Source organism: Taudactylus pleione, unplaced genomic scaffold, assembly GCF_031769625.1.
Source record: "Taudactylus pleione unplaced genomic scaffold, aTauple2 ptg000703l, whole genome shotgun sequence".
Classification (NCBI taxonomy): Eukaryota; Metazoa; Chordata; class Amphibia; order Anura; family Myobatrachidae; genus Taudactylus; species Taudactylus pleione.
In genome coordinates this window covers 5,329,680-5,353,998 of record NW_028285105.1, presented here as the reverse complement: position 1 = coordinate 5,353,998, position 24,319 = coordinate 5,329,680, and the positions used below count along the sequence as shown (strand labels likewise).

Here is a 24,319-nt window from a genome sequence, read left to right as displayed (position 1 = left end):
CCTCCCTCTTTTTTTAGAGTGGCTTCCTGGCCGCTCACATAGCTGTGGGTGACCACCCACAGCTATAGCGAGCGGCCAAAAAGATGGTCGCGATGGTCAAGACCATCGCGACCATTGGGCTTGCGACGAGACCCTTGTGGTAGGGTCTCGTCTGCCACAAGCCCTGGAGTGCTTTTGGCTCTATCAGAGCCAAAAGCACTCCAACTGACATCACTTGTGATGTCAGTGGGGCCGGCCCCAGACGGTAGGCGTTCCCATGCTCCATCTGGCCAGCCACGCCCCCGGCACGCCCACCAAAGGGGGCATGCTGTCACTCACCATCGACAGCACGCCCCCTTTGTAGCGAGACCCATAGCGACGGCTTGCCCATCGCTATCCGGGTCTCGCGCATGCGCACGACGGAGCCGGGTCCGTCGTGCGCATGCGCACTGGCCCAACATCGACCCGCTTGCGAGCACTCAGCGCTCGCGAGCAGGTCTGAACCAGGCCCTCTGCCCGCACCCACATACTTTTGTGATGCTGCTCGCAGGGAGGATTACGTCGCAAAGTGATTGACAGTCAGGAACTATTTGGAGGAGGTAACAGGGAGTGTCTGCAAAAAATGAAGATGTGTCCTGGGCGCTTTCGGGTCGTGTCGTAGCCTGCGTCTGCATTCCTGTACGCATATAAAGTGGTTCCAACGTCTCAGTTCTGGTGGCCATTCTGAGCGATTAAAGGGCTACTCAGATGGCACAGTATCAAATTATCTGCGGCAGCGGCTGCATATTTGTACGCACTTGCTTGGATCTGCAAAGCTGCCAATGGGTGTCTCAATACATATCCCGCTGGCTACAGTATTAGCATATTTCCTCACAGCAGCTGCGAATGCATTAGCGTACATCTCTGTATCAGTCATTAGTCACAAAAACAGCGAAACACAATAAATCTACAAAACCTCTTTATTTGCTAGGTAAACTTTGTGTTTATACTTTTTTTTATTATACTTACAGTATTAACAGTTGTATTAAATTGGAATAATGTGTTATGGTATTCAAATACTTCATCTTGAGATATATTACAATTAGATTAAAAAATCATTGTGGCTAAACTGTTTATTGACCTTGATTTGTTTTAATAAAATAGTGTAAGTCCTGTGAAATACAAACAGTATTTAATGCAACTGAAAAGTAATATGGTATCAGAAAGGTCAGATAACTTAGTAAAGGTCTTCTCTAATCAGAAAAAAACAGCAGTGTGATAAACATATTAGACATGGGGGTAAATGTAATAGCTTGCGACCTGCAGGCATCAGCAAATTCCCAGTGAGTCTGCCTAATGCTTGAAAGGGCCAATCATTTAAAAAGCAATGGCACTGGTTTTGCCCTTTAAATGACTGCCTCTTTAAAACATCGAGCAGACTCGCCCATGCCTGCAAGTCACAGGTTATTACATTTACCTTATGGTCTTATTTAATAGTTGAATCTGTATTAAAGTCAAATTCTATGACACTGTGGAAACTGGGCCTGATTCAGAGCCGGACGCTCTGAAAGAGCGCTCGCTCTGAATCAGGGTGTTTGTTTTTTTTTGGAGCGGACTCCTGACCGCTCACATAGCTGTGGGTTACCACCCACAGCTATAGCGAGCGGCCAGGTTGATGGTCGCGATGGTCAAGACCATCGCGACCATCGGGCTTGCGACGAGACCCTTGTGGTAGGGTCTCGTGGCCGCAAGCCCCAGAGAGCTTCTGGCTCTAACAGAGCCGGAAGATTTCCCACTGACATCACTGGTGATGTCAGTGGGGCCGCCCACAAACGGCAGGCGTTCGCTTGGGAACGCTTCCCCCCGGCCACGCCTATGAAACGGGGCAAGCTGTCACTCACCATCGACAGCTCGCCCCCTTTGGTGCGAGACCCGGAGTGACGGGGCACCCATCGATGGCCGGGTCTCGCGCTTGCGCACGACGGAGCCGGCTCCTTCGTGCGCATGCCCAGTGGCCAAAGATCGACACGGTTGCGAGCGCTCAGCGCTTGCGACCGGGTCTGAATCAGGCCCACTGTTCCTATCTCAGTAAGCCCAAACACTAAATGTAACTAATAGTATATGAACCATATTATGTATAAATGCAAAATGTTTTAGTGTGCTCTGTAGTTTATGTGAATGTGCTGTGTGATGATTATAGACACGAACAAAAGGGGGGTGGGGGACCTGCGCTGATATATATGGGCATTAGTGTATGGTTGATGCCTGCTGCTGACCTCTATGGGGTTACCCAACCCATACAGTATGAATTATGTATACGGTATTGGAGGTCGGCGCTAAATCTATTGTATGCAAACCAGGAAGTCTTATACAAAATAATTGGGTGATGGTTCTCTTTATTAATGATTAACACTTAGGGGTCACAGTGCCCCCCCTATAATTCAATAATTCCCATGGCAGTCCCTGTTTTCTGGCAGTAGTACTCCCCCCCCCCCCCACACCAAAAATAGTTGTGGTAAAGCATGTAATCGATTGCATCAATGATAAATTTAGTTTGTTCTACTTGTAGGGTGCAGTCTTGTATAAGATAGTGTTTTGTAGCTTCTAGTCCTTGTGTGTGGTCTATGACTGTGTATAGCGATGTGACGTCACTTGTACACAGCCATAGACCATCTCTCCACTCCACCTCCTGTAGTGTCTACAGTATATCTGTAGTATCTCTTATAAAGGATCTTTGTTGCTAAACGTAGGGTTGTAGGTATGTGTCAATATACCTAGACAAATTTGCAGAAATGGAATCAATTCCAGATATAATGGGGCATCCTGGTGGGTGCTCCATATTTTTGTGCACTTTTGGCAAAACATAAAAAGACGGTGTCACTGGATGTGCTATGTCGAGGTATTCGTGTTCTTTCTTAGTCAGAATTCCTGTATCATGGCCCTCCTTAAGTAGATCTCTTAGTTTTTTTGGGCATTGTGTCGTGGGGTCCCTATATAGCAGTTCGTAGGTGGAGTTGTCACTGAGGATTCTAGTGGAGCAGAAGACCGGGACCCACGACGAGGACAGAGAAGAGGACTTCGGTCACCTGGAGGTGACCAAGAAAGGACGCTGAGGATAAGTTTGTGCACCTGGGGGATACAGGACGCCGCCCCGCCAGACACATACTTATACACCCCGCGTACAGGACCCTGTCATCACAAACGATACACCACTGTGGACTGTTGGTGATTTACACCAGGAGATTCATTAGAACTATCGTGCCAACCACACTGATTATTTTATTGACTCTGCCAGAATTCATACCCACCATCAGTACTGGCTAACATATCCACTTAGGTATCACTTTATCCTTACTCACTCACCCCACTCCACATATTGAATTATAGGGGCACTGTGACCCCTAAGTGTTAATAATTAATAAAGAGAACCATCACCCAATTATTTTATATAAGACTTCCTAGTTTGCATACAATAGATGTAGCGCCGGCCTCCAATACCGTATACATAATCTATTTGTAGCAGAGCAGAAATTTAGTTATAGTAGACTTACTAAGAAGTAGATTTTTGAAGCTTTTATGCAATGGATCATTCTATTAACTGTATAAGTCTCTAGGCTGCTTGCTGGTACAACCGTGCTCCTGGCTTTACTCCACTCCCATTATTGGCCTGATTCAGAGGTGGATACAAAGCCAATGTTTGCAGAGTTGAGCGATTATTTATATTGCACATGCTTATAATTCGCACTGCGCATGCGCTGAGAGATTGAATACAGACAGCAGTCGCAGTAAGAATCCAGATGCAGAGAGAATGAGTGAATGACATTTTGTGTGTTTGATACCGTGTGGGTGGGGAGTCATGCGCAGGCGTGTCAGGACCATTTGGGGGGTGTGTCTCTGCCTACAACTGTGTCTGTGCATGCAGCTGCAGAGGCTCTGCAGACATTCTGAGTAACCATAGGGTTGCTCGGAGGATCAGTGGTGCGACTAATGTGCGCAAGCAGCGAATCAGAGATACCGCCAATGGGCATCTCAGTACAAATCCCGCGGCTACGGCATTAGCATATTTTCAAGAACCGCTGTGTATGAAATTATAGTCTCCACGGGAATTGCGTGCACCTCTGTATCAGGCCCTACTGTATATTACGAATTTACTGACCGTTAGATCATACTGCTGTTCTGATCACTTGAATTGTACTCTGATGTGTTGTAATATCCAAGCTGTGCTGGGCAAGACAAATAACACATTCAGATGTAACAATATTAATGACTTGTGGGATTCATAAGATTCAACAAAATATAACAGGTGTGAATACAGTGAAAACTGACTTAATTTTCCAAGAAAGAGTTGTCAAGGTCAGGTCTGGGAGGCAAATACAAGTAAGAGGTCTCTGGTACAATAACACAATCATATGTTCATGATTAGCAATTGTATTGGAAGGATGTGCACATGTAGCAACTTATCCAGGAACCTTGACGGAACAAAACTGTGTCATATCTAACTATCAAAACAAGGCCCTATTTGGCTGGCAGAAATTGGAGCGCATGTAGGCACCATTATTCATGATAATCCTCTAATAATGCAATGGGAGGGGTTCATATAATTGGAGCCAGGCACAATGTAACTAGGGCTTGCCCAATCAAGAGTCCCAATAATAAATAATGTGTTGGCAGACACTGATCCCCAAGTTTGCTCATAATCTGTACAGATGGATTATGCTTAATACTGTGAAAATAAATGCCACCTAATCAACCATAATATGACCCTTTAGTGGTAATGTATTGCACTGCATTGTTGCATACTATCACACAAAACAAATAATATGGGAGTTCATTTTGCAAAAATAATGTATCCATAATATCTGTGTATTAAATGTGCTTATTTTATATTAGTGATTTAACAACACAGTGCTGAATGATTCTGATGCCATGCTAAGCTGTAACCAGCATCACACAGGATTGCATCATCTTCTGTTAGGTGTCTGTCTCTGTCCTCTTCTTACAAAACTCCAATTCACTTTCCTTATTTTGCATAGTTCATTTCTTAGTAAATCTATATGAATTAGGATGTTCTTATAAGAGGCCCAGTGTCTTCTTCTGCGCCCTAAATAAAACAAAGGAAAGACGTAATTAAAACCATGTCCAAAAGTATTTTCAGACCATTTAGTTCATATCATAGTGTTGAAGCTGGATAATTGGCTGAGACAGAATCTGTTTAAAATTTAATCTGCACGATGCCATTTTGCGAATGGCCGCCCAGCGAGATTTTAGTGAATCTCACACATAAGTACATACGGCGATGCTATTATTTAGCGTCTGCAATTCCCACGCAATAGAAAGATGTTAAAAGTCCTCATTATATAAATACCGACAGTTACTAAAACATATAATATGATCAACTCTGCAAAACACGTACCACGGTGTACTCCACAAAACACGTAGTTGCACAACGCTAACTAGCGTCTTTTCCCAATACCCCAATACTCATTATTTGATATCTAAGGTTTAGTGCATGATAAGCAGACCATGTTTGGTGTCATTCTAAACCACTGTGTCTTTGCAGATTTCCGGTTCCATCGGGGAAGAAATCGCAACATGTGTCTGCAAGTTATGGATCATAGAGAGTTAGGGATTGAAATGTTTCCTGTAATGCAGCCAGTCTAATTTGTTATGCAGCGGGAAAATGGACACAAAGAGCTGTTGGAGGCTGGAATGTGACCATACGAATTGACCTATGAACTGTACTGTAACAGAAGAACCAGAAAGAAGAACCAATGGAATCATGCCAACCTGTTCTATTGTATTGCCTATCTCTGTTAGAGTATATATGCAGGCTCTCTGAAACTAGATGCTAGTCTTCTTGCTTTGCGGTTTCATCTTTGATGCCGGGATCTGGATTCAGAGCGCGTGCGTATGTAACGACTGTACCTTGCGTCTGTATAATTTGTTTGCGCTAATTGTATTTAGATCACAGCATGTAACCATCTGTTTTTATGTTGAATAATAACTTTTTGTGCTTTGGAACCACAATCAAAGTCTGAAAGCAATTATTTCTATTGTGCGACTCATAACGCTAAATAGCGACAATTTTAGAGTGTATGGATAGGTAGGAATCAATAATAGAATTGTATAGTACTAAATAGCAATTCTGTATATATACTATGGGCCGTATTCAATTTGGAGCGAAAAGCCGAAAATGTTTCGCTGATTTCGGCATTTTGCCAGGCGGAAAAGTATCGCCGTATTCAATATGAAAGACTTTCTGCCTAGGCGGAAAGTCAATGCAATGTAATAGGCGAAAAAGTTTCGCCTATGAATAGCAGGCAGAAAAAAATGCAGAATTGGGGTTTTGGGGTGCGACGTTGCGGGAACCACTGTGCAGCCTTCAGATAGCCCACCAAAGGTAAACTGTCAAAAATGTAAAAAAAAAAAACACTTAAGAACACCCCAAAAATCACTTTCATTTTGGGGGCGGAAAAAAAAAATGTTGGGGGACAAATTTAAAAACTAGCGAACTATACTCCAGGGGGTCCCCAAGTATGCCCCAGGTGTTTTTTTTATTGCAGGTGCTTGCGGCAGGTGGATTTTTCATGATTTTTTTTAAACTTTACTTTAGCAACTTTAAAAAATACTGGCCCCATTTTGAAGTACCCCAAATTTGCTGGAATAAGTTATTTTCTGCAAAAAAACCTCCTAAATACTATTCTTCACCACTTATACAAAAATGCTATTTAGCAGCTATTGAGCCCATTTAAAAACACCAAATACCTTCAGCAAGCCAAATCGGGGGGTACCATAGGGAACCCCCATGTCAGAGCATCTTTTGGGGGGTGTCAGACTGATTTCCCCAAATCTGACATGACTTTCCGCTTGTTTCAGTTTCGCCGGGTCCCGTTTTGCGTACTTTCAAATTGAATACGGGGATACGCGGGCACGCGGACGATACTTTCCCGCTTGCAAAACAGGCGAAGTAGGCGGAAAGTCCGGGAGGCGAAAAAGTATCACGGGTGTGGGATCAAATTGAATACGGGCCTAAATTGGATAGTACTATATATGATATGTCCTCATACACAATTGCGGCAGTCACGCCAAACAGCCAGATGCAACTCGGCGGCTTGCGCTGAGCATTTTTTTTGCAAGAACGTGCGTCTTAGTCACAATGCGATGCAATAAAACCGCTTCACCAGACTGCACTGATTAATTTGATATGCCACCCTTGTATGTCTGTGTGCGACTGACTGTGAATGTGTATACGAAGTGCTACCATGCAGCAGCCACGTTTTTTCCACGCCAATGGCTCAGACAGCACATTGTGTTTATTGAACGTTCTCTCTCTCTATATATATCTATATATATATATCTATCTATCTCGAAACAGTGGCGGCACTCCAAGAGACTTAGTAAACAGATAAATAACTAGGCAGACACACCAGTGTCAGCCGCTGTCTGGAGAGATATGTATTTTTTTGGGGGCAGGCACCCAGAGCAAGTATATGTGTGTATAGTGGGGTGCCAGCCATCTCTGACCTGTTAAAAAAAAAATAATATATATATATATATATATATATATTATATATATGTATATTTAATAGCAACCAGACAGATGAACCATAAGCCATCAATTTGTGTCATATACATAGAATGAGTGTTTATGGGCTGTTTTTGTAACGAATGCATTTAGCTTGAAATACTCATTGACACCTACCTCTTCCCTTTTTCTGCTCTGACGGCAAATCAGAATAATAAATACTAAGCCAATAATAATTCCAAATGCCATGATGATGAATGGAATATTAGCTACCAGTCTGGCTTTATAAAGAGTATGCCTCAGACTTTCAGCAGTTTTGTCATCAATGAGGGTACTCTGTGGGGAAAATTCACAAAGCTTTCATTACATATTTGAAGTTGGAGATTTTTCTAGTAAAATCATTAGAATGTTAGCTCTCACTAACAGGGCTCTCCTTCCTCTTGCCATCTCTCGATCAATTGATTCCTTCCACACCTGGGGGTGTATTTACTAAAGTGCGGTAGGAATCAATAGATAGAGATGATATACATGAAATACACACATTATTCCCAAAATCAAAACAAAATATCTTATCCTTTTCTATACAGTATACAATTTTTTATTGTTAAAAAACATTATGGCGCAAATCGCGATTTGCGGGCACTTGTTCAAGATTGGCGCTGTTATGTGGTAATTAGTTTTAAGACAAAACTGACTAATTGGTTTTAAATCTAGCAACTATACCAACGAACTCGCGCTGGTGACCGTACATCGCAGGCTATTTCTTTTGGCCTATGTTTGTGACTTGAGACCATGATATATATAGATAAGTAAATGTAGGGGGTTTCCACTTGTCCAGAAACCCCCCTATTGAGCCATAGGTTCAAATCAAGACCACAATAGCAGTAGGATATGATTTTACCAGAGCTGTGGCCACAACATGTAGTATAAGGGGCGGAATGGAGCTGCTGCACATGCCCAGTGGCAAGAGTACCAAGTGCCTCATTTATCAACAAGTTTTATCATACGCAACGAGTTTTCGCCCATGTCAGAGGCGAGGTTACCGCCAAAAACTAAGCGGAAACGGGATTTCGCCGTTAATTGAATATGGCCAATGGTGTATGATAAAACTCGTTGATAAATGAAGCCCCAAGTCTGCTGATCACTCAGTCAGCACACCGGACCAGAGAGACCAGTGAGCTGCCAGCAAGTTGAGGCCACTTACCATGAGGTGGGAGAATGCGTGCTTACTTACAAAGCTCAGTTCTGTTACCTACAGTACCTGGTTATATTATGTATGTATATATATTTATTATGGGATGATTAACGTATTCCTGACCACATATGTAATTTATATGAGAGAAATATGTTTCAGAAGGAAAGTTTGTTTTTTTAGACTCTCTCCCACAGCCTGTACAATATAGTGTTAGTTATAACACTGTATTATATAAAGTATGCAGTGTATAAAGAGACCAATGTGTATATATAAATGTCCAGGGCCGGTGCTAGGTTCTTCTGCTGCTCCCCGAGACTCCCGGACTTGCTCCAATGCACAGCAGAGCAGGGGACTTGTGGAATGGTGACCACATCATAAAAACAACAAAGACGAGTTGGGCTGCTCCTATTACCACATCTATCGGCATACATTGATTGCTGGCCCTGTATATGCTTGATGTATTACATACACTGCACTTTGTTTGAGGTAGACTATAGCTTGTTATGTGCAAATTATGACCTCTTCATGGACTGACTACATACGCTTTAAAAATCGGACATTTGGAAATTCCCTCTAGAAATCCTGCGTTTGACCTGATATATTCTAGTTAAACCTACAATGCAATCTGATCATATAAGAAAATGGCTTTTGCAAGTTTCACAGATATACATTATTTTGCAGTTGTAGGCATTGTTATATGTGAGAACATATCTTTGTGGGCTAAAATGGGGGGCTTTGTTTATTTTGTTTTGCTGGACATAAATGATATAAAGGGGTGGATTAGGCGCACAATAGTTCACCACCTTTTTCTCCCAGCAAAAGTCCTTCATTTTCCAGCTTCTCTGAGGTGGTGGAGATTGGGACTCATCCTGTACATAGGACACATTTTGCACCTTCCAGTTGCATTTTCTTTATGACTTTAGGGAAAATTATAATAGATGAAATGAATAAACTGGTAGTAGGCAGGGCTGACGAGACTTTGTTACGCCCATGGAGAGAGCGCGGCTACACCCTCTCGTATACATTTCTATGGTGCACTGGGGAGTATGATCAGGCCAATGCAGGGAGGTGTGGTTATGCCTACCCTGCACTCCCAAGCCACAACAAAAGCCTGGGTAATCTGTACCCGCTCCTGCCCTCACTTGGCACCCCCCGCTAGGATGGACTGTGAAGTGACATTTTCACTCTTTCCGCAATGCATATTTTCTGGTGGATTTGCAAGCCCATAAAACTGTGCAGCATTCCCCTTTAGTTTCAATGACCATAAATATGGCAAACACTATGAAGGGTGCTTAGTGGGCAAACAGACGCATTTGCACACATAAATAGGCAATGCAGGTCCACATCTTTGTGTAAATTAGCCTTTCGGAATTAACATTTGCTAAACACCTGGATGTAAGCTATTTTTTTCTATTATCAGCTATTTCAAAACTCAGAGAAACCAACTATCTGTGTCCTTCAATATGGTAAAGACAGCTCTGCAATGTAAAGGGAAATATAAATCTGTCTATTCTATGGACACAGCTTTAGCTTAAATCTTCAATTCTGATAAGTATTTGCTTGTGTGACAGAATCCTAGTGATTACACTGCTACATGCAGAGGATCTAAAGAAGCAGGTAAGTATTGCTCTCAAGTGGCCAATCTACACGAAGAAACAAACTACCAGTTTGTCACTACCATAACAGTCATTTATATGTTTTTCTGACTTTTAAATAAACCTTATATTAGTGATGATTTTACTAATTTATAAATACATAGAAATTACACTATAACTATACAGTACTTCACAAGTAGTAAAGAAATGTTGTTTACCTCATTGATGTACATAACCGGAAAAAAGAGTGTCTGTATATTCTGAGTAATGCTAAATAAAAAGAAAATACATGTATAACACGTTAGTGCAAGTGATACTTAAAAAGAATGTACACATTTTGGACTTCTTACATACGGTTAATGAGATTGGCTATAGGATAAAATGCAGGACTTGATTGGATGGATTGCTACAGCTACTTCTCAGATTAGGGTCAGTAAAGCTGGGTATACACTAGCCGATATATCGCGAGCGTATCGGCGGTGTGCGTACCCCCAATATGTCTGTGAACAATGTCGTTCATAGACATATCGCATCTGCTCTGCAGCACAGCAAATGGCCGATATATCTGCAGATATATCGGCGCATCTGGCTGTGTGTACGGGAGGTCAGCTGACTGCCCATACACTTGCTGCAGGGACTGCCGGCGACTGACAGCTCAACTAGGCGGGTAAACACAAATGCCCGCCCAGTTGTGATGTCAGGGAACACACATCGAGTGGCCGATCAGTAAGCCTGTATAGCTTACCTGATCGGCCGCTGTGGATCCGTTTGCAGAGTGTACCCAGCTTTACAAAAGAGCAAACATGCTGACCCACTGCATGTATGAAAACATTGGGAGCAGGTGTGAATATTTCACATGTATAAGTGGTGGCATGTGTGTGTTTATCATATGTATGAAAACACTGGGAGTAGGTGTGTATACGTCACATGTATGAAAACATTGTGGCAGGTGCAAGGGATTAAAGGGGGTAACTAAACCCAAAAACTGAATATTTTATTCAGGAAGCACGAAGGCCAATGACACAATTCAATGTTATTTTCAGTTTCCACTGCTGCTTTGTTAAAAAGTAAAGTACAATATAATATTTTTTCTACTTACGTAAAAAAAGCCCCCCCATACTGTATAGTTGTCGATGTGAAAAAGACGACTAACATGGGTCAAAACAGCATTAAATGCATTTCAATCACACAGTAATATTATTGACTGCTCAATTGTGTAAATCCACCAATTTATTCAAAGTATTCCTGCTAACTAGGAGACTAAATGCCAATTAAACTGACATGTCTGATAGACAAATTTATTGATATCAAACTTTGGTTGATTGGCTATATAAAAATAAAATACTGCTTTTATTTTTGGCCTATATGAGTAAAAGATAAAACATACAATATTAGCATTCGGAATACTTACTCATAGTCAGCAATTTGCCTTACATAGACATTGACTTGGATACGCTTGGCAACTTGTATTAACATTCCAGTGAGCTAAAACATAAAAACAAAATATTGTCAATAACCCACAAGACAGCATAATCTGCCTGTTGCATTTCTCAAGATAAAAGTGAAAATTTAATTTGAATTAGCTAAGACTCATTTGCAAAGCAGTAAAAAGGCAATCTCACAGCGCAATTCCATTAGCATACCTCCCAAGCGTCATTATTTTGGCTTGATATCACTGGTTTTAGGGGATATCCCCTCGTCCTGTGATCGACAAATTTGTTCCGATTTGAGGGAGATTAATAGATATTTTCCCTGGTGTATTCTGCAAGGCATGTGCCTCCAGTGCCTATAGCAATAGAATGGTGGCTTTGTGCTTAGTGCACCCAGCATGAGGCCGCCATGCCTTCTGTGTCCTAATTCTGAGCATACAAATGGTCGGAGGTAAGCATTTTGTAATGTGAAGAAAACAGGTCTGCAATGGCTTGGCATTTCAAGATTGCAACTACTGCTGGGTGAAAAAACAACAACTCCCTTTTATTGGAGAAGACTGGGGGATTGGGCATTGCTTTGCCTGCTCTGTGGAGGAAAGTACCTCATTCTCAGACTCACGATAACACTCATGAACATGGCACAGAAAAGGCATTTGTGTCTGCATGAGGATTTGTACTTACGAGTCACTAGGCTTATAGAGGAATAGCAGGTGAGGTAAGTGGTGTGCAAGCATAGGCAGAGTACTGTAATCTATTTGACCAAGTTTGACCTTTTTAATCAGGAATTTTTATTGAAAAGTTTTCAAAATTATAAAAACAAACAAATAACAACGAAACAGAAATAATAGGAATGACAAATCATACATGTTACATAACAAGAGTTTTGTTTAGGAGACCCTAAGAGAAAACGGCACGGCAGGAGCAGCCATTTAACAGCAGAACGTAGAACGATAATAGGAGTAAATAAATACAATATAGCTGTCTAAACCAAAGCATAATCCAATATGACCACGCCGCTCCCCCCCCAAAAATAAAAAAAACTACTGACCTGAACCCCTCCAACAAGTCCTGGCCCGGGAAATCAGTACATCCCCCTCCCTCAGTGCCCCTGAACCTTATACCTTCCATGTGGTGTATGTCTTGCTTGACCTCTGGTACAAAATACCTACTGATGATGAAGGTGACAACAATTGTATCTTATTGATTGCGTCTAGACTGCTGCTATTGAGGCCTCTATTTTATGGCCATATTGCTATATGAGGCTTCAGTCACCTATTTACATCACTAAATTGATATCTGCATTTGGACTGCAGCAGTTAAGAATATCCCAGTATGGTGGAAAAAAGTGGATGTTTGTATTTAATTGGATTTGTACTCTTATCTGTATTTAATTTTAGTTTACATTGTTATGTGACTTCAGTATCTACCGTACTACTAACAAATCACATCTGTACACTTTTGTTACTCCTGGGGTAAGGTGCATATATATGCAAATGTTTTCATCTGACATAAACCTGGCATACACAATAAAAATACAGGTTGAGTCTCCAATATCCAAATATTCCAAAATGCGGAATATTTTTAGCATGACCGAGAAAGTGAAACCTTTGCTTTCTGATGGTTCAATGTACACAAACTTTGTTAAAATCACAAAATTATTAAAATACAGTATAAAATAACCTTCAGCCTCTGTGTATATGAAACATAAATTCATTTCATGTATGTACACAAACTTTTTTTTATGCACAAAATTATTACAAATATTGTATAAAATGACTTGCAGGCTGTGTTTATAAAGTGTATATAACACATAAATGCATTCTGTGTTTAGATTTGGATCCCATTCTTAATATATCTCATTATGGTATGCAAATATTCCAAAATACGGAATATTCTGATATCCAAAATACCCCTGGTCCCAAGCATTTTGGATATGGGAGACTCTGTACTTCTTTTGTATGGCAGTATTTTAGGCTTTTGTTATTTGCGTAAAATCAGGCTAACTCTACATAAGCACCTCTATATCCACATACCAAGATTATTTATTTTGTGGGATATTTAAATGAGTTTAATGGGGTGCAGATTGAACATTTGGGAACAGGAAGAATAAATGATGTCACAAGCTCCATCCTCCTGACTAATTCCTGTAAATTATGCTGCAGCTTTTTGGGCACTGCGAGCGACATCGCAGAAATAGATCTGCTCATGCGCAGTGCGTCTCCTGTGCATGCACAGTTCTGCAAACATCGGAGATGTACGGAAATATCGAATTTCCGTACATCTCTGAATTAGGCCCATAATTTGGTATTATGTCAAGTAAAGCTGGGTATTAGTAAAGTCTCTGTATTGACCAGAAATATATAGATGAGATTCCTACTTAGCATAAGGAGTTCATATTACCAGTGTTTTTCGATGGTGTATGTGATCGTATTTCCTACCCATGTTCCCTGTGATCCCCGCAGACAAACACACCCAAACATGCAGCCTGCACATATCAGTGATATACGTGCAGGCTACATGTTTCTACACTGCTAAGAATGAAAATGGTGCGGGGTCCCCCTTCCTGAGCATAACCAGCACCGGGCTCTTTGAGTAGCTGCTGGTTCACAAAATACGGGGGGACAAAAAATGTAGGGGTCCCCCAGGCTTCATGAACCAGCCGCGGGCTCTTGGCCTCGGCGCTGGTTGTAAAAATATGTGGAAACAATATCGTGGGGTCCACCATATTTTTACAGCCAGTACCGGGCTCCACTAGCTGGGGTAAAATGCTGCAGCAAGGGGACCCGCTTCCCGGCCAAAGCATTCTCACCCTACACTAAACAGCCCAGGCCAGGGGATGCGGAGGATAGCCCCGGGCTTCAGCTCAGGCCTGGGGTACCCAGGAGAGGGGGGTCTCCATCTCCCCCTAGTATCCCCGGCCTGGGCTGACCAGTGGGGCTGAGAATGCTTTGGCCGGGGGACCCCATAAAGCAGGTCTCCTGTCTGCGGCATTACACCCCAGCTAGTAGAGCCCGGTGCTGGTTGTAAAAATACAGGGGAACCCACGCCATTTTTTTCCCTGTATCTCTACAACCAGCGCCGGGGCCATGAGCCTGGTGCTGGTTCATGAAATACAGGGGACTTCTATGTTTTCTTGCCCCCCGTATTTTCTGAGCCAGTGCCAATTTAAAAAGTCCAGTGCTGGTTATGCTTGGGAGGGGGAAAACATCACATTTCTTTTTTTTTTATCTTCATTTTATCACTTTCTATGCTTAAAAATAGGCACAAACATACACGGATCACACTGATCTGTGTATGTTTGTGCAGAACACGCTGCTCAGGAGGGAGTCTATTTGTAAAATCTATTTTGGCCCGAGTTTGCTTAATTTACACCTGTGATTATAATCACGAATGTTGGCAAATTCCCATGTTGTATTCTTGTCTGTTGAAAGTACTTGCAAGTTTGGCCAACGGTGTATTTATTTCTATTTGTGAGTTCACCCTTGTTTTCCAGAGAGAATCATGAAATCATACCCGTGTTTGCCTTTAGTAAATTTCCCTGTTTTAAAAAATGGCAAAACTCACCCGTAAATGCAATCTCGGGCCAACACGAGTCTTAGTAAATTTACCCCTATCTCTCTTCCTTTGTGAAATTCACATGCCCTCCCAAAGACAAACTAACAATCATTCTGGTCAAAGCAATTCCATTTGTACATAGGAACTGAGCTAAATGTGATCTAATAAGATGCTAAATGGTGTAGCCAGATATCTGAGTAGGCACTGCACCAATACAGGTTGAGTCTCCCATATCCAAATATTCCGAAATACAGAATATTCCGAAATACAGATTTTTTTTAGCATGACTGAGATAGTGAAACCTTTGCTTTTTGATGATTCAATGTATATAAACCTCGTTTAAAGAACAAATTATTGAAAATATTGTATACAATTACCTTCAGGCTCTGTGTATAAGGTATATATGAAACATACATGAATTTCATGTATGTACACAAACTTTTTGAGCCACAAAATTATTGGAAATATTTTATAAAATGACCTGCAGGCTGTGTGTATAAGGTATATATAGAACATAAATACATTTTGTGTTTAGATTTGTGTCCCTTTCCCAAGATATTTCATTATATTATGCAAAAATTCCAAAATACGGAATATTCCGATATCCAAAATACCCCTGGTCCCAAGCATTTTGGATATGGGAGACTCAACATGTATTATTTGCCCTTCTGCTCCACGGGAGATTTCTGTCCTCCCTGAGCTCGCCTTAGGACACCTGCGTTACGGTTTGACAGGTGTACCGCCCCAGTCCAAATTATTTAAATCCAACTTGATATTCGTGATCAGTAATAGCCATCCCAATCAGCCTGTTTATTTATATCAAGAAATATTGTATTAATTCATGAAGCACACTGAGTTAAGATTCAAAACTATTTCAATAAATGTGGAGATCATAAAATAATCACAGAAGATCACATGCAGGGGCAAAACTAAATGGGGGCTGGTTTGACACATGCCCTGGGTGCTGGAGGGGGCACCAGCAGGGGAACCGCAATCACAGATGGGGTTCAAGTTTTTATTTTATTGCCAAAGCGAGGGAGTGGGGGTGGGAGGGCAGTTGACATCCTATATCTTATCCCCTCCCAGGGGCCATGTACTCAGCAATAGACTGCACAACCCTTTTCCCTTCTCACATCCTCGACGGGACCCGCTTCCTTAACACTTAGGCCGCATTGTATGGCTGCAGCAAGAGCAGAAACAGATCTCCAACAGGTAAGTTAAGAGTATAGGGAGGAATGAGTATCATGTATAGGTTATGGATGGTAGTATTAACAAGTTGAAGGGGTTAATGCTTTAATGGGGTTCATTAAGGTGAAGGTTTTTTATGAGACTAAGGGAGGTAATCATGGGGTTAATGTACATGAATGCAATTATTTGATGATGTCTAATCTAATTAATAATGAGGATTATGACAGTAATAATTGTAAAGGGGTTATGTATATTGAATGGGGTTGTTACAATAATGCTGAAGTAGCTAATGGTTTTTGGGGAGGGCTTAATTATTGATGAAGGAATAATATTTGATGGCGATCAAAAATACTCTATTATATGGCGGTCACAACTACTCTATTGTATGGTGGTCATTGACAGGGCTTGACAAATGTCTCGAAAATCTAGGAGCCAGATCACTGTCCCCCCAAAAAATTAAAGGAGTGAGTGAGGAGCACAGCTCTGTGTGTTATGCAACTGTTATACACACTATACTAGTCCACAAAATGGTCGCAGTTGAATGGATACAGTAAAATGGAGGCCCCCTCACTGCGCTGCACAGCAACCCTGCTCCACCCCCCAACCTACAGTAATAACGGACCACATTTCATATAAAACAATGGTGCCAGAAAGTACAACAGAAACCCCCGCCCCTCGTGGTCACACCACTATCCCTCTGAAGCTGCTCCGCAATCCCTGGCCACGCATAGACCCTACTACCGGAGAGCTCTATGCAGCCAGAGATAGGAGACAGACAGCTGGGATGTACAGGCGGATCAGCATAGACTGAGACAGACAGCATGGAGTCAGCGCAGGCCGAAACGGAGAGGAGTCAGCGCAGGATGGGATGGACAGGAGGAGTCAGCGCAGGATGGGACGGACACAAGCACAGCAGTCACCTCAGGCGACACTCAGCACATGCACTCCTGTGCATGAAATTAACGCGGCAATACTATAGGCACGAATCTCCGCCAGGGCTGATGAGGACCTGCTGCCTCCCTCACTGTAAAATCTGGTAGCAAGGCAGCAAAATCTGGAAGCCATGGCTACCTGGCCCCCAGGATTTGTCAAGCCCTGGTCACTGATGTTCTCTGTATTATATGGCAGTCATTGATTTTCCTTATTATATGGAGGTCAAAGTGACGCGCAGCGTGTTATATGGTGTTCACTGCCATCTTCTCTGTGTTGTATGGCGGTCACTGTGATGCTCTCTATGTATTGTATTGCGGTCACTGCAATGCTTTGTGTATTGTATGGTGGTCACAGAGATGCTCTGTGGTGGGTCTGGCACAGGCAGGAATTATTACCTTTGCATCTGGAGACAGTGATGCCTGAACTGAAAATTGATCTGTATCTCTACTATTCGCTGCACCATGCAATTAAGAGTGAAGACACCACAGAATCACAAAATAAATGCAGCAGCTGTTACCTTAATGTAACAGAACTAAAAATGGGGTTTGTACTAACCCTACAAATATTCAGTCTTTACAATACTGACATCTGCATTTAAGCAAGCCAAGGGTGACTACTATCTATTAGGAGGGTGGGGGTGCCGAGCTGATTCAGGCTTCACCAATGGTCACATGAAAATAAATAGCTAGTTACAACATAGCTTTTATATGCTGTACTTTATGGGGGATTGTTAAGAAACACAGTGAAAGTTCAATCATGAAAATGTGCATTTGGTGACACATTTGTCTTGTGACTGTGTAGTGTAACATTATTGCTCAAACAAGACCAAAGTACAACCAGAAACTGATCGCACCTCTAAGAATGTCACAAGTCAGAAGCGCCTTGTTACTTGCCCGTGCTCCGGTGTCTCTCCTTCTTCGTATCACCAGTCACACACCCGCAATCCTGTTTACGTACAACGGCATCTTTAGTTGCTAGATTAGGATGCCGACTTGCAGCACGTGATACTTCGTGCTCTTTTCTCCTCACCTGTGGATTCCATTAATCTCCTGCCTTGTTTCCCTTGTTACAAACACCTTTCTTAACCCTGCTGGGTCTTCACCGCCATGCCGCTATACCGTTTCAATACGTGTCCTTCCGGTTCCTGCCAGTCGTGGTCCTGCTTGTCTGTGCCCGTTCAGCTGTGTATCCTTAATACTTTTGTCCTGTACTCTCAGTCCTCCATCTAGAGTGTTCATTATTTCTGCCTGCGGTGTTCCTGGATTAGGCTGTGCCTGTGGCCTCGACGCTCATTGTAATCTGGTACCATCTCGGCTCTCAAGCCACATCCCTGCTGTATAGCCACACCACTGCCCATTAGGCCGCAACTCAGCCTGTTACCACCTTGGCTCTCAAAGTCGCATCATGGCCCATTATGCCGCAACTCAGCCTATTACAATCTCGGCTCTCTAAGCCGCATCCCGGCTGTATAGCCGCATCACGGCCCACTAGGCCGCAACTCAGTCTGTTATCTTCTCGGCTTCGAAAGCCGCATCCCGGCTCAATAGCCGCACCTCGGCCAGCAAGGCCGTAACTTTATCTGAATTCATACTGGACCTCAAAGCCACATATCTGCCGGGATCTCTATCTGCTTCCTAGGCTGCACTCAGCCTGCATAACTAATTTATCACAGTCGCATTACACCCAGTGGCCCTAGGACAGCCGTATAAGCCTCTACTATCTCGAGTGTAAGTCCAGGCGGCCACCTAAGTACCGGTGAGCGTTTTCAGTTCTAAAGGAACAGCGGGTGGCTGTTATTAGCATTGCGATTCTAGAGGTCTTACATGGTGACTAGCAGACCGTAACAAAGAGTATGTGTCACATCAGAGCTGGGTTAAGACCCCTTAGTGCCTAGCAAGATACCGATTTGAGGCTCCTTCTATCGGTCCACACCACTGTATTCACTTACTCTATACACACTGACCACTATATACAGATCACACTGACATCACTTGCCTAAAACACACTGATCAATATAAAAATGTCCCCCTGGCATCATACAGACTAATCACTATACCTAGGCCACATTGACATCATGAGGCATGATGATGACTGTATACAAGTCATACTGATACAATAGCTCATAAACTGATACACACAGATCACTATACACAGAGGTCATGCAAATATCACACCTACTGCTATAAACTGGCATGCCTTGCACTGCCCACCAACTTTTCCCTCATATGCCCCCGCCACCAGCTTTTCTCAGATATGACCCCTGCCACTAGCTTTTCTCTCACTTGCCCCCTGCCCATCTGTTTTTATTACATATCAATCTCACTAGCATTTCCCTCACATTCGCCCCTTCCCATCAGCGTTTCTCTCATATGCCCCCCTGCTCATCAGGTTTTCAGTTTATGTCAAACATGACTATTGCCACCAACTAATCTCACATATGCCACCCCCTGACCATCTGCTTTCCTCACACATGCTGCCCTCCGCCCACAAGATGTTATCACACTTGCCAGACCCTGCTCACCATCTTTTCACACACATTCCACCCCTTTTCTCACACATTCCACCTCGGCTGTCCTGCTTTTTCCACACATTACGCCACCTGACCACCAGCTATTCCCTCATGTGCCTCCTCCTCCTCATCAGATTTTCCCCCACATGCCTTTACTACCAGTGTTCCCTACATTACCCCTTATTCATATATCTCCTCCATTGCTTTCATCTATCCAGGAACATTCCACCTCAACCTCGTAAGCCGTGTACACGCCTAGACGAAAAATTGGACAATATGAACGATAATGATATCGTTGATTGCGTTCAATATCGTCTAGTGTGTATGCAAGATATTGTTAACGATGCGCACTCCTGCGGATCGTTAAAGATGTCTTTCATCGTCCATACTTGCGGGGCAACCTGACGATATCGTCAGGTTGTGCAAGTTCGGGGATGAGGGAGGGTGCCGTCAGTCACTGAAAGATTTTGTTAACAATATCGTTCAGTGTGTATGCTCAATGTTGTTAACGACATTGAGCCCGGCAGTGCAGGGAAACACTTAACGATATCGCTCAAATGTGTATGTGGCATTAGACTGAGCACCAGGGATCAGAGGAGAGTGTTTTGAGCTGATTGGAGAATCTCTGCACACTCTCCTCTGACCACTGGTGCACAGCTTTATGTAATTGGGTCACTATAGAACAGGGGTGAGCAATGGGCGACCTTCCAGCTGTTGAGGAACTACACATTCCAGCATGCCCTGCCACAGTTTTAGCTTGCACTGATAGTAAACCTGTTGCAGGGCATGCTGGGATGTGTAGTTCCACAATGGCTGGAGAGCCGCTTATTGCCCACCCCTGCAATAGAGACACAAAGCAACAGGAAGGACTGCCCTTGCTGCTTTGTTAGCCTGGCCTGCAACCTTACATAACCCTTTAAGTGCCAGCATTTTGGAATGTGCCCTACTGTGGGGGAGCCTGCGCTCAACTTGTTTTTATCAGGAAAAAAGGATGTAACAGTAATACAGTAGTTATGTTACATTTTACACTAACTTGTGTCAGCAGGTGTTGTTTAGCACCTCTTTATATCTACATCTATGGTTGATGTTTTGCACCTATATACTGTATATCCCAAACATAGTTTTCAAGAAGTATTGATTAACTTATTATAATTGTTGATGACATAAATTATAACTAGTAAAACTGAACTATATAAAGGTTATCTTACCAGATCAATGTCCAGGAAGGTTTCATGATCTTGTTTGTTGGGATTCATTCCTACTATGCTGTTAATAACGGATTCATCAGTTTGGTAGAAATGGGGAGGTGACAGTATGATGGGTGCACCTGTCAGGAGGACATAAAATAACTAAATTTGCAAAGCCTGTCAAAATATTGTGCAGAAGAATATGAGGCAACGTTTTGTTATGCAACTTGTTGGTTGATAACCTTTTGGGAGCCCAACAAAGTTGCCTTATTTGCTGAATACAGGAATAAACAACACTTCAAAGAGAAGGAACATGGGTCTCTGGAATGGGTTGTGAGTTTAAGAATTGCCACTACTCGGTGCAATACAGGAAAGGCTACATGTGATTCGCTATGCCTTCCGGAGAACTTTATGAGTGCCATTCTGGGTGGAGTATATTTAATAAAGGAATTCCTAGCCTATGGCATATATTCTACTATTAACTTTGCTGGACAGATTGTGTTACAAGCCTACTTACATATATTACACACTGGGCCTGTATCAGAGATGTACGCAATGCCAATATTTTTGCAGTTGAGCGATTACTGATAAACTGCACGTGTCTAATTATGCATCAAGGTACATTACTGTAATCGCTTGCAGCAAATTTTTACTCACAAAGTGACAGTCAGGCAGCGTTTAGGGGAGGCAATGGGAAGCGGCAGCAAAGAGCGCAGATGCGCATTTTCGGAGCGTGTTACAGACTGAGTATGAGAGCCTGTACGCAGTGGAAATGGCTCTAGCGTCTCAGTTCGCGTGGCCAATCTGAGTAGTCATAGGGCTACTAAGGACTGTGATAATCGAATGATCTCCGACCAATGCTGCATCATTGTAGGCAGATGCTTCGACTTGCAAAGCCGCAGATGGGTGTCTCAATACAAACATGCAAGCAGACGTCAAATGGCCACAACAATGTCTAGCCGATCTGGTCAACAATGGCACAACTGACAACTAGACATTAGTGTATCAGGCATATTTTATATATCAATGACATATATTCTTAGCGGTTTCTCTCTGCAAAACGGGAAAAGGTCTCAAATTGACAGTCAAGAAAAATATCTGATATCTGTGGCCTGATAAGTTGTTAGCATGAATTCCATACCTTGCTTGCACTGACTGGCATTAAGCAATCCTGATGGAAGGCAGTTCCCCTCTGGCACACAGAATCCTGCGTTATCAGGATTGACAGTTGCATTGGCATAAACTTGGGCAGGTGGGACGAAACGAAAGACGTCAATGTTCTTCACACTTTTAGAAGTTTCATAAGTTGCATACAAGGATCTGGGAAAGAAAAAGCTGAATAATTGAGTACCAGCTCACTGCTTAAAGGAAGTAAACCTGTGAAAATGTATTTAAACAGATAAAGAAAGGTACAGTATAGGCAAGGCTGATCATGAACATCACAGGGGTGGACAGAAAGGGATTGCAGAGACAAAGGAAGAATTGCAAAATGCATGAGGTGGTTTGAACAGGTGTCAGCTGGTGCTGTAGAGCCACTTTAATACATTTTGGGCACACTTTTCTGTACATGTGGATTTAGGACTTGCTTACCTTACCTACAGTCAGGTGCATAAATATTGGGACATTGACAGAATTTTCATATTTTGGCCTCTATTCACCACCACAATGGCTTTGAATTGAAACAAACAAGATGTGATTTAACTGCAGACTTTCAGATTTAATTTGAGGGTAATTACATCCAAATCAGGTGAACGGTGTAGGAATTACAACCGTTTCTATATGTGCCTCCCACTTTTTAAGGGACCAAAAGTAATGGGACAAACTAAACAATCCTAAATCTAACTTTCACTTTTTAATACTTTGTTGCAAATCCTTTGCAGGCAATTACAGCCTGAAGTCTGGAACGCATAGACATCACCAGACGCTGGGTTTCATCCCTGGTGATGCTCTGCCAGGCCTCTACTGCAAATGTCTTCAGTTCCTGCTTGTTCTTGGGGCATTTTCCCTTCAGTTTTGTCTTCATAAAGTGAAATGCATGCTCAATCGGATTCAGGTCAGGGGATTGACTTGGCCATTGCATAACATTCCACTTTTTAGCCTTAAAAAACTCTTTGGTTGCTTTTGCAGTATGCTTCGGGTCATTGTCCATCTGCACTGTGAAGCGCCGTCCAATGAGTTCTGAAGCATTTGACTGAATATGAGCATATAATATTGCCCAAAACACTTCAGAATTAATTCTGCTGCTTTTGTCAGCAGTCACATCATCAATAAATACAAGGGAACCAGTTCCATTGGCAGCCATACATGCCCACTCCATGAGACTACCACCACCATGCTTCACTGATGAGGTGGTATGTTTTGGATCAAAAGCAGTTCCTTTCCTTCTCCATACTCTTCTCTTCCCATCACTCTGGTACAAGTTGATCTTTGTCTCATCTGTCCATAGGATGTTGTTTCAGAACTGTAATGGCTTTTTTAGATGTTGTTTGGCAAATTCTAATCTGGTCTACCTGTTTCTGTGGCTCACCAATGGTTTACATCTTGTGGTGAACCCTCTATATTCACTCTTGTGAAGTCTTCTCTTGATTGTTGACTTTGACACATATACACCTACCTCCTGGAGAGTGTTCTTGATTTGGCCAACTGCTGTGAAGGGGTTTTTCTTCACCAGGGAAATAATTCTTCTGTCATCCACCACAGTTGTTTTTCCGTGGTCTTCCGAGTCTTTTGGTGTTGCTGAGCTCTCCGATGCATTCTTTCTTTTTAAAAATGTTCCAGTTGATTTGGCCACACCTAATGTTTTTGCTATCTCTCTGATGGGTTTGTTTTGATTTGTCAGCCTAATGATGGCTTGCTTCACTGATAGTGACAGCTCTTTGGATCTCATATTGAAAGTCGACAGCAACTGATTCCAAATGCAAATGTCACACCTAGAATCAACTCCAGACCTTTTACCTGCTTAATTGATAATGAAATAACGAGGGAATAGCCCACACCTGTCCATGAAATAGCCTTTGAATTGATAGTCCCATTACTTTTGGCCCCTTAAAAAGTGGGAGGCACATAAAAGTCTGCAGTTAAAGCACATCTTGTTTGTTTCATTTCAAAGCCATTGTGGTGGTGAATAGAGGCCAAAATATGAAAATTCTGTCAATGTTCCAATATTTATGCACCTGACTGTATTTTACATTAAGTATTTTATCTTAATTGGATAATAGGGAACTGAGGCAGTTACTCCTAAACA

General features: G+C 42.5%; 1 protein-coding gene across 2 annotated transcripts in view; it reads right to left on the bottom strand.

The window, feature by feature from the left end:
• Positions 1 to 920: 920 nt before the first annotated feature.
• The window catches only part of SCARB2 (scavenger receptor class B member 2), a 73,306-nt gene continuing 49,907 nt past the window's right edge, over positions 921 to 24,319 (bottom strand). For both annotated transcript variants that reach the window (XM_088456421.1, XM_088456419.1), the window contains exons 7-12: positions 22,217 to 22,395; positions 21,097 to 21,215; positions 11,685 to 11,758; positions 10,492 to 10,543; positions 7,661 to 7,819; positions 921 to 5,059 (exon numbers count right to left, since the gene is read on the bottom strand). In XM_088456421.1, the coding sequence (XP_088312547.1) occupies positions 5,018 to 5,059; positions 7,661 to 7,819; positions 10,492 to 10,543; positions 11,685 to 11,758; positions 21,097 to 21,215; positions 22,217 to 22,395 (625 nt within the window). In that variant the 3' untranslated portion in view covers positions 921 to 5,017. The remainder of the gene's footprint in view (positions 5,060 to 7,660; positions 7,820 to 10,491; positions 10,544 to 11,684; positions 11,759 to 21,096; positions 21,216 to 22,216; positions 22,396 to 24,319) is intronic.